Source organism: Ursus americanus, chromosome 13 (assembly GCF_024610735.1).
Source record: "Ursus americanus isolate L20-20 chromosome 13, mUrsAme1.1.p, whole genome shotgun sequence".
Taxonomy (NCBI): Eukaryota; Metazoa; Chordata; class Mammalia; order Carnivora; family Ursidae; genus Ursus; species Ursus americanus.
The window spans coordinates 3,650,530-3,664,958 of NC_142139.1; the positions used below are offsets into that span (position 1 = coordinate 3,650,530).

The 14,429-nt window shown below is 44.0% G+C and overlaps 1 protein-coding gene across 1 annotated transcript in view; it reads right to left on the reverse strand.

Moving 5' to 3' along the window:
- Positions 1–14,429, reverse strand: part of PAPSS1 (3'-phosphoadenosine 5'-phosphosulfate synthase 1) — a 95,687-nt gene that overhangs the window by 27,508 nt on the left and 53,750 nt on the right. The window contains exon 10 of the mRNA XM_045799211.2: positions 3,088–3,356. Coding sequence (XP_045655167.1) covers positions 3,088–3,356 — 269 coding nt within the window. The remainder of the gene's footprint in view (positions 1–3,087; positions 3,357–14,429) is intronic.

Genomic DNA, 14,429 nt, shown 5'->3' on the forward strand with positions numbered 1-14,429 from the left:
GTAAAATGCTACAACCACATGAGAAAATTCACTGACAGCATTTACTAAAGCTGAACAAACGCATACCCACGACCCAGCAATGCTACCCCTCGGTATGCAACAACACACATGTCCACTAGAAGACATGCACTAAAATCTTCATCCCAGCGCTAGTCTTCCTAGCAAAGCACTGGAAACTGCCCACACGCCCGCCAACAGTACTGGGTATCATCACAGGATGAACACGAGGCAGTACTGAGACTGACCAACCTACAACCAACTACAAACAACGAGAAGGCTGAGTTCCAGAAACACAATGTAAAGTGAAAGAGGCCGGACACAAAAACATATATACTGTAGGATTTCAGTTATAAAAAGGCTGGGCTGGACACTGACGCAACACTCAGGTCCCCCCAGGAAAAGAGGACTACTCCCCAGCTCCTGGGAGAGCGGCCAGCACACACCCAGCAGCTGTCAGCCCTCTTCAGAAACTGCCTCCTCGGAAAAGAGCAGCAGTGCCCAAGGGCATGCCCCTTCCCTGGGCAGCCAGTCACTGGTCGACACGGGGGCATGAATGCCTATTTCTTGTGCAACATGGAACATCTCTGAGGGCCTTTCCAGAACTCCACACAGGGTCAACTGAGGCTTCCACTAAGACTGAATCACAGCTTCACTTTTCCCCCTACTCAATCCCACTCCTTTCCTCTCTTTCCTCTTCACAGGCGTTGATCCCAAGAGCTCTCTCTAATAAATTTCCTGAACGCTAATCCTGCTCTCAGAGTCTGCTTCCCAGAGTATGTAAACTTTGGCACAAGCAAACTGGATCCATGAGGTGAGAAGTGAGGATACCGGGTACCACTGGGGAAGAATGGGGGGGGGGGGGGGAATAGAAGGACACGGACAGCTTCTAGGATGAAGATAAGAGTCTTTTTTTAAAAGTCTGGGTGCTGGTTGTATGACTGTTCAAACGGGAGACATCCACTTAATCGTATATCTGTGAAATACATACTATTTCCCATGTTAGGAAGTCAAAAGAAAGTAAGACAAACTAGAAAATGCCCCGGAATAGACATTTCAAGAGCATTTGGTCCAACCTCCTTGTGCACTTACACATAACCCAGAGAAGTCTACAGAAGGCTTGCCTGAGATTACAGACCAGATGGGGGCAAACCAGAACCATGCCTGGACTGCTTGACAGCAGGCCTGCACTGTGCCCACCGGACCACGCCGTGGTGGGCAGCAACAGGCATCAACTCAGAGGCCAAGGAAGGGCCTGCTGCAGCCAGCTCACTACTTGTCAGCTATGCTTGCAAAAAGCACAGCTCTCAGGGAAGCCAAAACGTAGCAGCACCCCAAAGGTACCTTTACGTACCTTCACCTTCGAATCTTTCTGAAGAAACACACCTGGTTCTGAAATCAGAAGACACAAAATCTTTCCAACGTAGACAAAACAGCATGCTTTAATTCTTTGTGGTGGCCTCTCAGGAAAGAATAATCTGTTTTAGCCTAACTGGCTACTCTTATTATTTATCTATCCTCTCATCCCCACCTTTCTAAAAGCAATTTTTAGTTTAGTTAAATGTCATCTCTCTTTCCCTTTTAGATAGGGAACAAGAAACAAAACACGAAGAGGACAAAGTATGTCCTGAATTGGGAAGGTACATCCCTTTATTTTCCTTGGTGGCCTATTCCTGACCCTGAACTCGCTTGGGTCACTCCCACTTTAAAAACCATTCATTCTATAATTCTGGAGAACTTGAGACCAAATGATTCCTTTAAAATGATGATGATGAAGACAGCACCAAAGGAAAGGCTGGGGAACTACTGGAACAAAATTTGTCACTTTATCTCCAAAACAATGTAGTTCCTCTTTGAGACAGAATCGTGATGGTTTCGAGGAAACTTAAAGGGTGATCCCCTGCCTAATTCTCATGAATCTCTGATACCAACAAACAAGGAAGAAGAGTACGAGGAGCTTTACCCACTGAAATTCCAATGCGTTATTTAGACTGGGTCTAAGAGAAGAGTCAAATACATCTTAATCTTTCAGGTTTTTTTGATTATTATTTTTTCTTTTTTTTTTCCTGGATAAAGAGACAGTAAGATCGTACAAATCCACAACTAAGCTCCAATAAAAATTTTTAGGCTTGAGCCTAAAGAATAGCCAAACACGCTTGGATTTCCTAAACTTTTTTGGAGGATGACATCACAGAAAATATATAAATTATTTAGATCCTTTTTAAGAGGGTTTGCCTCCCAAATAAATCCAAATAAATTCATCTCCCTTCAAGGGCTGAAAAAGAATGCAATAATAACGTGCATTCCTTCTTTATCTTGAAAATTCAACAAGAACCTGGCCAGGAATTTCCCACACACTGTTTTTAGGTCATTCATTGATTTATTCATCCATTCAACAAATATTTTTTGAATGCCTATTCTGCCTTGAAGCAAAAACCTGATTAAGTCCTCTCTATATGTATGGTCATAAAAAGATCTCAAAACATTCTTTTTGACCACTACATAGAACTCCAGAACCCTCTCTGCTACCCAATATCAAGAATTAATTTTATTTCCTCCCTTTTTTATGCGCCAGTCCTTCACAAAAGAACAGATGAAGAACGTCTTCTGAATGTTTTTTAAAGGGTACCATGCTTATTACCTTCCCACTGAAATACCTTTGGCCCTTCCAAAGTTCAGAAGCAGCAAAAATCAGACCAAATCTGTCTGTGGGGAAAAATGACAGTACTTTGTTAAAGGGCTGAGATGGGTATTACCAAAGTTCTGCCTGTAACCAAGCCAACAGTTTTAAGAAGAGCATGTCACACTTTCCCCAGCTCATCCAACCCTCTGTCTGCAGGGAATGTTCCTTCCTTCACAAAACTGGGACAAAGAACCACAATAACAGCAAGAGAAGCCTTTCCCTGTCTTTCCGTTCCTAAGAAGACTGCTTTTGGGGGGTCACCTCTACAGAACACTCCCGACAGGAGCATGAGAGTACTCCAGGCATCCTGAATGTCTGGAACAGACCAACAGATCAGAGGAAAATCAACACTAGCTGTGTTAGCAAACGTGGTTTCTGCTTCATGGAAAATCTTAAAAGCAGTCTACCTCAGTTGGCCCAGCATACATCATGGGAGATGGGAAGATGGCCACCACTGTTGTTTCAGGATTCAGGATTCCTTCCTCCAGCACTGCGGCATGCTGCTTCATACGCCACATCAAAGGAACATCATCATCCTTTGTCCAGCCACCAAGTGGGTGAAGGAGAAGGACAGGGCGCCGATAGCCCCTCTCTAGAAGTTGCTTATGGGTATCCTGCATTAACAGAGCATGTCCATTGTGCACTGGGTTGCGTAATTGAAAGGCAAAGACAGCATCTGCAAAGAGAATTTCCAGAGTCAAGAATAGTCCATTTCTAACGACTTACCTTCCAAAGGACAAGCAATTCTTCCTGAAGTTTGATGCCTAGGATTAAGCAAACATGCGAGCCCACAATCAGAGACTGGTAAAACACATGTCCTGCTTTGACCATTTACTCCAAGGCCAACTTGACCTATCCTGCTGCCATGTTTTTACTTTACCAATTTTACATGCCTGAGGATGTGTAACAGAATGGTCATGCATTTGCAACAACTGCTTTCTGCATTCGTGGCAAGCGAGAATAACCACCAGACTTCCTGGTCCCAACTTCCTTGTTCAAGTGCTTATAATGAATGTAATTTCTTGGCCTGTGCCTTAATTACACACCAGGTCAATCCCTCCATAGGACCTAAGACATTGCTTTCTTAAAGGAAGACAGAAAGGTAGAGAAATTTATAATTTAAAAAATTTACTTACTATCCACATACGTTCATTTATACTGATTACTTTGTTTGACTGGAACCCGACATTGTTTCGTGATGTCAGGTCTGGATTTAGGGTTACAGTTTTGTTAACAACACTATCCTTTACAAGCCACCACTATTACCCAAACAATAAAAACTGCTACATGAATTAAACTGATTAACTCTGTATCTTCTGCTTACAGCCCCGGCTCTACTCCTGCAATGGGGCTTGCTATCAGGAGACATTCTCAGAAAGCGTGGTTCTTTGGGGTCACAGAGGAATTTCACAGAACAGAGTGGCAACCCTGCCAGAGTTAGAAGAGCTCTGTATTTTATTGCCCTGCCAACATCTGGCGTAGCATCACGCCATGCTGATCCAAGCCTGACTTAAAGAGAATATCTTCTCCTCTCCCAACCATTTTAAGCCAAATAGTATAAACGTCTTCCCCAATCTGTTCTCAATTCTGACCCCTTCTGTCATGATGACAAAAGGCCACAGAAGGAAATCTGTGGCATCCGACTTGACAGGGGTTTGAGGGTTTGTTGTGGGGAGGGGGGACGACATCCTGTGATATTCCAAGATTAACAGCATTATTGTTATGCTTTGAAGTTCTGAGATTACCTTTTATACACGAACAAGGCTGTTTTCACCCAAGAAATAGCTGATATAAGGTATAAAGAACAAGAAAGTCCTGATACAAATATATGAGCATTTAATATTATTCTCCTTTAAGGAGCTGGGAAGAGGGACACAAACCTGAAAGTTTTTCTATCTTAAAATCACTTCAAATTTTGTTTTATATATGGATATAAAAGATTCCAAACAGGGGGCAACTGGGTGGCTCAGTTGGTTGGGCATCCCACTCTTAATCTCAGCTCAGGTTGTGATCTCAGGGTTGTGAGTTCAAGCCCCATGTTAAGCTCCATGCTGGGCATGGAGCTTACTTATAAAAAAAAAAAAAAAAATCCCAAACATCCCTTTTGATCTTTAAGTAAAACTCCAGAGCTCCCCTACCCCTGGAGCAAGAAGCAATTTTACTTCCTGACTCTACTGTATATACTTCAGCCCTTCACAAAAGAACAAATGAAGAGGTATAATTCCCCATGTAGCTTACTCACCCACTCTGATTCTGTCCTAAGTCTTATCACTCTCGGCTCTCTCCTCTCTTCCCTTCACTTTATGCTGCCCATTCTTTATAAACAGCTGCTCACCAAAGACACACGTCCTAAGCATCAGTGCATCCTCCTCCTAGGCCAATGTGAGTTGCCCTGCTGGGGGGCGGGGGACAGACTCCATGCTCACACCTCGGGGACCAAGGACTCTGGCCCAGCACAAGCCTGCAGGCCCCAGGGCCCCAGGAGACAGCCTGTCTGGGAGACTACTTACATCCAGAGACGTAGAGCAAATACGTAAATACAGTGAGGGTAACGGGAGCCAGGATTCTCCACTGCAGGAGACAGAAGGCATATATACAGAAAGGAGGAAGGTCAGAATAGACTATGTGGTACCAGACTAAGACCAAAAGTATCAGCGTGAGCTCACGGTTTTCAGCTATACAGAGGAGACAGGGACAGACATAAACATCTGTGTGTTGGTATCTAAGTGCCTGTATGCCTATACATACGCACAGGAAAGGTCCTGTAAGCAACCACTACCCAATGACGGCGAGCAATACAAAAGCACAAATTTTACATTCTAAATACCGCGGACAAATGGCTGATTCTAGGGCTAGGGCAAGGAACCTAACAATAGGAGCTGGAACATCTTGTATGTCATAAAGAAAGAAAGTGCTCCAAAAACGATGGGGACACATCAAAAGGATGCAACAACCAGTCTGACCCAGTGACTAACCCCAATGGCCAATCCACGACAAGTCAAACACCAACGTAAATAATAATAGTAATGAAGTGTAACCTACTGAGTAAAACAGGAATCTGTGAGTCCATAAAGAATAAATCAATAACCAATGGAGAGAACGGGAAAGTCTACCTTTTCACAGAAGGTCAACTAATACACATAGGAAGAACGACACTTAGAAAAATCACCATTTGGCCATATTTGTAATGTGCTAAAAAAAACTGGTGGGTAAAAGTTTGATAAGAAGATAATTTATAGTTTCAAGATCTCTCCCCTAAAATACTTTTTAGTTAATAAGTACAAAATAACTTGTTAACTTTATAGCAGGAAGTCCTGGCAAACACAATCTTAAACAAGAGACAGAAGTAAAGTTTTTTTAAAAAGTTAACCTTAAAACAAAAGTTCAGGATGAATCGAAACTGTGAGCCACCAAATATGATGCACTGAGAACTCACAACTGCTTTTCTAGTATCTGACAATAACGTGTAACCTGAATCAAATCGTGAGGAAACAGCAGATAAATACAAACTGACAGACGTTCAACAAAGTAAATGATATGTACTCTCAAAAAATGTCAAAGTTGTAAAAGATATAATAAAGACTAAATGACCCTTCCAGACTTAAGTAGACTATAAAGAGACGTGACTGAATCCTGAACCAGAAAGAAAAGGTGGGAAAAAAAAAAAAATCTGATTGCTGTTGGTTTTGCTATAATGGACCTTATTAGGACAATGGCATGATTTGAATGGAGTACAGGGGTTAGACAGTGCTACACCAGTGTTTTTCTGGAATGTGGATGAGCATGCCACGGTTAGGTAAGAAATTGTTATTTTTAGGAAATGCATGTGGACATACTAAGGGGTCATGAGGCATCCCATCATGTCTACAACGTTCAAAGAGAGTGAGAACGAGAAAGCAAATAAAGTATAATGTTAGTAACTATGGATTCTGGATGAATGTAGGAGTTCTTGGTCCTATTCTGGATCCTAATGTTTCTGTAAATTTAAAATTATTTCAAAAAGTTAAAAAACGAAGTGAAAAATTTTAACAAGAGACATATGAAGCAAACACAACGCAGGGTCCTTATTTAGATCCTGATTCAAACAAACTATTTTAAAAAAGTGACTACTATGAAATTATTAGAAATTTGAACATTGAGTGGATATTTGATTATATTAAGAGACTAGTACTTTTTGTATTATTATTATTTAGCTGCAATAGTGGTATCATGGCTATCCTTTAAAGTCCTTACCTTTAAGAGATAAGTACTGCAACAGATGAAATAACGGGGATATGAGGTCTGCTTCAGAATCACAAGCAGGGGCAAGGTGGGGAAGGGGCTAAAGATGCAACAAGATTAGCCACGAGTTGGTAACTACTGAAACTGGGCTGGAGGCACACAGGGATTCATTATACTACGATCTCAACTTACAAGTAGCTTAAGTTTCAAATTTTCCATAATAACAAGTTCTAAAAGAGAAGATATATTCAGGGTACCAAAAGAAGCATTACTTTAGAACAGGGTTATTTATGGGTTCATATCATAAGTACACCAGTGTCTAGCCTTTAAGGACTGAATTTCACTTCCTACATTTTTGAGATAAGGGCTGATATTAAGGTTACTGTTATGAAAACAAAATAATATAAAGTACCCAGCATGGTGAGCTGCATACTGTGGTCCCTTGTAAATCTAAGTTATTTCGTTCTTTAAAAAATAAGGAAAAAAAGAAGAGGAAAAAAACACATCTAAGTATTTCCGGAAAGAAACAGAACCCACTGTTCTACTAGTGGCTCACTCTGGTACAAACTAACACTCTCAGCTAATGTCTCCAAAATGAGGACGTGTTAGCTCTGTGCTCAGTAGCTTTTGTTCTCCTTAATCAGGAACAGGCGTCTGTCTTTGTAGAGGACCCCTGGGCATTACATCTCAGGTGTATGATGACTACGTGCCTAGACTTCTATCAGGTCAAATCTGATTTTGTAAAATCACCATTTGGCAGGATTATTTATATGACAGGATGTGCAAAAGGAAACATACAAAATAAATGGTCTCAAATACACATATTTCACAGATCCTAATAATTTATCTATGTAGGCTTTCTTTCCAAAAAGAATTCATCTAGCTTCACACTGGACACATAACAGATAAAGTGAAGATGGATGACTTAGTAAAAGTTCACATTAGCAGCATATAAAGGATTTTACTGCCAGAATTTCTTTCAGGGAGAATTATTTCCTTAAGATCAGTTCTACTCAGAAGTCCAATGACCATTTGACCTGTCTGCCCATTTTTTTCTTGCCAATATTACCAGGTCTTTCCTAAACTTCCATTCAATCCCTTTTAACTATTTATCAATGAATTGCACAAATGGCTTTACCTGTCTGTTGGGTCCAGACTGTACTTTCATCCCTACCATCTGGTTTCCCCACTGGAGAACTTACGTGGATGAACGATGTAGTAAGAGCACCTGATCCAGTGGAAGCTTACACTCCCAGGGTGCCGTCCCAACCAACACAACCCAATATGCATCACTATTAAATTTTCCTCCATCAATTTTCCATCAAGGGTGGAAAAAAAATTATGGGTCACTATGGACCTGGGGCCATTGATACTTATAGCCTCACATCCTCATCCTCTTTTTCTAAAGGACAGTGATTTCCCCACTGTCACACCACTCTCAGTGTCAGATACTGGCCTTTCTACTTGTAATTCCTTAAGGCTTAGTTTAAGACTGTTTTACCTAAGTCCGTGGTTTCAACTGTGTTTGAAAATGGGAGATGATCTACAAGATGACTGGAATTCCATATTGACATTTATGATTTCCATCTCTTTCTAGCCCTCTGTCCCCATGTTCCTGGGAAAGACCAGGAATTCTATAGTCTTGACTTCTAGAGGGTACACTGTGACGCTCCTGACACCATGCATAAAAGCAAACCTTGTCCATGAAGAGCCAGAGTGAATATTTTAGGCTTTGCAGGCCAGGGGGGTTTCTGCTACAGCTATGCCAACCCTGCGGCAGGATTGCAGAAACAGCCACAGATGATGGATAACCGGTGAGTGTGACTGTTTCCCAATAAAACTTTATTTATAAAAACTGGCAGCAGGCCAGATTTGGCCTGGAGGCTTTTGTCTACTGAGCTCTGCGAGACAAATGAAATGTGGCTGAGAGAAGTCAAAAGAGCACTGCAAGCAAGCCGACAGGAGTGAGCAAAAGTGTGAAGACAGGAAAGCAGAGATGCATCTGGGGAACAGAGAATTATCCACTGAGTCAAGGATGGATCCAAAACCTGGCACAAGATTCTTATGGAGAACTCTGAGTGCCAGGTTAGGAAGGACGCCGTGTACCAAGCAGGGGCTGTAAGTGAATCAGTCATGTTTTACAGAAAATCAGCCTGCACAGGACCGTGCAGGATCCACGTGGGGGAGGGCAGAGCAAGTGGAGAGACAGCAAATCGAAGACTGCTGCTGTTCCCACACGTCCACATAAAATAAAACTCGCACGGACTCTACGATCCAGTCCACACACTTCATCTATCCCTCCCCCAGCATACGGACAGGCTCATCGGACAGACCACAGCCCACACGCCGGTGAATGGGGTCACACTGAGGCACAGTGAAGACAGGCGTACAACCTCCCTGAGAGCCCCCCCGACCCACGCCCCCCAGCCTGAGGTCACCAGGCACGGCCGGATGTTAGTGGCTCCTCCACCAGTGTCCTCCTGGCACGCCACAGGCACCCGTGCCTCCACCCCACCAGCCCCCTGCAGGCCCTGGGCCCCCTCCGCCCCGCTCTGAGAGCACAGCGCCATTATCCGTTTCCCCCTCGACCTCCACGCGCGGTGAATCAGCCTGTCCCTCCACAATGCCTGTATCCCCGCGTCAACCTTCATCGCCTCTTCACCAGATCAGCTACGAACCAGTCCCCTCTGCCACCCAGACTCCATGCAGCCGCCAGAGCAGGCAGCGGCAGGGGAGACACCAATCTGGGACAGGATGGAAATTCTGTGTTGGATAGGCCATCCTGAGGTAACAACGGTGAAAGTGGTCCTGGCCCCAGGAGCTTACGATCTAGTCAGAGAGGAGAAGCAAGCATTCACTGATCGAGAATAAATGTGTGATACAAGGAACACATGTCCTTCAACTCCAGCGGGACAAGACTGCATCTTTAGTGGGAAGGGTCAAGTGCTGGAAGAACGGGACCGGATTCACTCACTCAACCAATCCTTCCCGCTGCTACTTCTTGAGTACGGACCCTGCCGAACCCCAGAGACACCTTCCTATCCTCACCACTGCCTCAGACAACGAACCCCAACCCCACTGTCTTCATAGGCTCGGGGTCCGCGAACCATGACACCAGCCTTTTCTTTACCCTTTTAAGTAAAAACCATGAAACACTGAAGACATTGGGGAGGGGGTGGGGATCACCCACAAATGCATTACCCTAATATAGCTGTTTTCGTTGTTTTGCACAATCTCCTAGTTTTCTCCTTATACATATGTTTTTACACACTTGTAATCATATATGTGTGACATTTTATACTCTGCTTGGCCATTTTGGGTCGTCACCTGTTTCTGACATCTTGTGGTCCTCCTGAAGCAATAGGTTCATTTGCTGGGTCCTATGAAGTTCCTCACGGACTCACTCTGGAAACTTACCCGTTCACCTGGATTCAATTACTGTGCACATACAGATGGCTTCTGTTAGCTTCATCTCTAATCCTGACCGTCCAATTCATCAGTCAGAGCGACTTATGACTGAAAGCATTTCAATATATATTGCTCATTACTGTCCCCATTCCCTCAATCCTTCCATCTTCACTATTACTCAAGCCAAACGCAGGTCTAACCCCCAAACCCTATTCTTTCTCTATTTCATGTCTAAGGAAAGGGACAGCCCAGTAATGCAGGTTCTGTCCCTCTTCCCCTAGCCCAGCAGCCAACACACTAAGGAAAGCAGTATGGTCTGATCTCTTTCCTTCTAGAATATGGGAAAGGAAGAAGAGCAGGAGATGGTTCTCTTGAGCATGTGCTGATTTGTGACAGGGGAAGGAAATGGCAACCATGAGCTCTTCCTGGTGGTGAGAAGAGCATGAGCACGGAGTGCCCTGGATCCACGCAGCACGCAGGCTGCCCAAGCTAGCATCACCGCCAGCAAACACCACTGTGCCACGGTGCCGAGAACCTGGCTCCGACCCTGCTCTGCAGCCTCGCGACCCCACCCCGGTTCTCCCGGAAGGGCCGGCCCCAGGTCTCTCAGAACTGTGCTCCGCTGCCCCACCCACAGTCAGAGCCCTGGGAGCATCCCAACCACTAACCCAGAATTACAACATCTTCCTGCTTCCCTCCTCTCAACCTCTTCTCTGTAGGACTGTCCTACATAGGGCAGTTCATAAGTCTCCTTTTCCAGTCCCACCCAGCTTTATTCTCTGATCTGCGACTGTATCTATCCCAAAGCTCTAGTAACAGGCACTTTGCATCCTCCCTATGTCGTGCGGTAGCTGAACAAGAGTACTGACAACAGTTCGAGTGTTGTCGGGGACGTTGTCTGTTCAATGTCTGCTGGAAGAGCGTGGGAAGAAAGAGCTTGATTTCCCTCCTTCCTCTGGACTGTCCTAAATTACTGGGATTTCCTTTACTCAGACTGCTTATGAAGGGAAAAAGAATAAGACAGAAGGTCACTTGAGTAAATATGAACATATTAATTAGCGTTTTTCACAAATTGATACTCTAATACCCCAAAGTATGGCAGCAATAAATTATTCTCCATTCTCAAACCTAGAAATGCTTTCAAATTGTAGTAAAAAAATAATAATGTTGAGTATAAAGATTTCTGTCAACTGGGCTCTGTGCTGCTTGTTCTCCAGTCCCTTTCCTGTCTGTTCTGTCTTGTGTCTGTGTATCAGGGTTGGGGGCGGGGGGGGGGGGGCTGTCTCCTGCCTCCATCATGTGGGAAACATTAGCAGGTAACCAAAGAATACAGAAAGTTGGGGCAGCTCTTACCCCGTAGCATCCTGCTTCAGCTCTGTGATTCTGGCCATGCCTCCATCCCCCTACAGCCAGCTTCCAGTCACCACCCCTCCTCACAGCTGCAGAAACACTGTCTCCTTCCAGCGCCCTCAGGAGTGCTAACAGGATGCAAAGCTGCTAGTCTCCAGAGGTCTCAACAGTCCTTCTGGGTTCCCTTAACCCTGACCACCGTTCTTCAAATACTCGCTCTGTAAATTACATTGAGAGCCTCGTCTGACTGTGCCTTGACCAGACTGACAGAGGCTCCCCACACTTTGGACTACAGTATCTCCAGCTCACTGCCATCTATGGTCAAGAAAGTCTAGTGCCTTCAGGGCCTATCTGCTTCTGCTTCAGCCTTCTCATGCATCATTCCCAAATTTACCCAAAATAGCCTTCCAACGTCTCCATCCATTCATTAAAATGTAGTCTGTAGGGATGCCTGGGTGATTCAGTTGGTTAAGCATCCAACTCTTGATTTCGGCTCGGGTCATGATCTCAGGGTCATGAGATCGAGTCCTGTGTCAGGCTCTGCACTCAGTGGGAAGACTGCTTGAGTTTCTCTTTCTCCCTCTCCCTACGCCCCTCCCCCTCCACACCTATGCATGAGCCTTCTCTCTCTCTGTCCCTCTAAAATAAATAAATCTTTTTAAAAATAAAAAATAAAAGAGCACCTGAGTGGTTCAGTTGGTTAAGCGTCTGCCTTCAGCTCAGATCATGATCCCAGGGTCCTGGGATCAAGCCCCACATTGGGGGGAGCCTGTTTCTCCCTCTCCCTCTGCCTGCTGCTCCCCTTGCTTGTGCGCTCTCTGTCAAATAAATAAATAAAAGCTTTAAAAAATAAATAAAATAAAAAATAAAATGTCGTTTGTAAGTTCAACAACTCTACAAAACTTTCTCAGATTTCTTCCATACTGTGATACCAGTACTACCCTGAAAGAAATTATGTCAACTTTTCCCTTTTCCCCAGCAAGAGAGCAATACTCTGTGTGTAATAAGTACTAACTGGCTCTTACTTGGCTTAAGTGAAATCCATTCTTCCTTTCCAGGACAGTGGTCAACCATCAGAGATTCAAAGAACCTGCCCTCTGGACCAGCGTCACCTTGCAATCACTGATGTGGTTATCAAAGACTGCTCAATGCTTCCAGCTACAGAACAGTCTCAGAACAGCAAACAACATCGTACTAATGAACCCAAGACAATAGCCCATGTCTGATAATCAAAATTCTTCTTCAAAGATGAGGGGAGGAGAAAGAGGAAGAATAGGAAAAGAAACCCTGGGTAAAGGAAAAAAACAAAGATTCCATTTGCTCTCCCTGCACTATGTACAAGACACCAACACAGCAGCAGAGGACTTGTTAATGGCCCTCAAAAGAGGGAACAAGGAACTACAAAGGAAACTCCTGGGTCTGTTGCTTATTTGCTTTAGTCTAAAATGGAAAAGTGAACAAAGTAATACTCCACAATCTTTGTTGTCTGATGTAAGGATAACTGGCTCTCAGCTACTTTAAACAAAGTTGCAATCACTCATTATGCAACAAATTCTCTAAATGATTTAAAATGTTTGGCTCCCAAAAAAGACTGAAAAACAGATGTAATATTAAAGACTCCAATTATGCATAATTCCTTGATAAGACCCCTCACCAGTGCCAACAATTAATTTACTAACATGAATTACAGTTATAAATTCAAATTCTGGCAAAAAATTAAAGTAAATGAGGTGGTCTCAGCATATCTTCCATTAAACATGTTCTTGTCCACCGGGGGGGGGGGGGGGGGGAAGCAAGAGCCTGTATGTATTAAAACCTCAGATAATTCTGGTTGCAGATGAAGTAAGATCCAACTAGAAGTGTCTTAAATAATTTAAACACACATTAAGTATTTGAATTAGAAATCTGGATATAGAGCACTCCAGGACGGGATCAGAAACCGACAGTGTAAGATTCTCAGACAGAAAATAGTTACCAGAGCTCAAAACACTGTACCCTTCCATGACAGGCTCCGAAGCAGGAAGAAAAAAATAGGAAAAGACGATTTTTGTCCTAAGGCAGTTTTTCATCAAGAAGAAGACCCTTGGGGCGCCTGGGTGGCTCAGTCGGTTAACTGTCTGCCTTCGGCTCAGGTCATGATCTCAGGGTCCTGGGATCGAGCCCCGTGGTGGTGGCTCCGTGCTCAGCGGGGAGACTGCTTCTTCCTCTGCCCCTTCCCTGCTCCTGCTCTCTCTCTCATAAATAAAATCTTAAAAAAAAGAAGAAAACCCCTTTCTAGAAGCCCCTCTCTCTTACACCTCAACGGCCAGAACAGACTTACACAAGGACCCTTGAATCGCTGACAAGAGAATGAGGTGCCCTCACTGACTTAAGAGAGATCACGATACATTCCCCTAGGACTGGGCCCACAACATGTTAGCAAAAGAGAAGAAAATGCTGTAGTACAGGCGGGCACCAAGTGCAGCATTCAGAGAAACTCCTGCACAAGTGGCTGAAGCCATGCTTCAACTCCAGAGACGGCGAAGCTGAGGAGGGGCAGGGGGACAGGGGTCCTATGCTCAGATACTGGACAGGGTCAAGCAGCAACTGGGAGTAAGTGAGGCGGGCTATGTGGGAACTGCACAGCTCTGAACAGTGTGTGGCCTCCAGTTCCTGATTATTTTATCCTCTTATTTCAAATATTAGCAAAGTACAGTAGAGTTTAAGAATAAACAGATATTCTTTCTTTAACCTTTACACAAATACAGGTTAGACTAGCCTAGGACTCAGA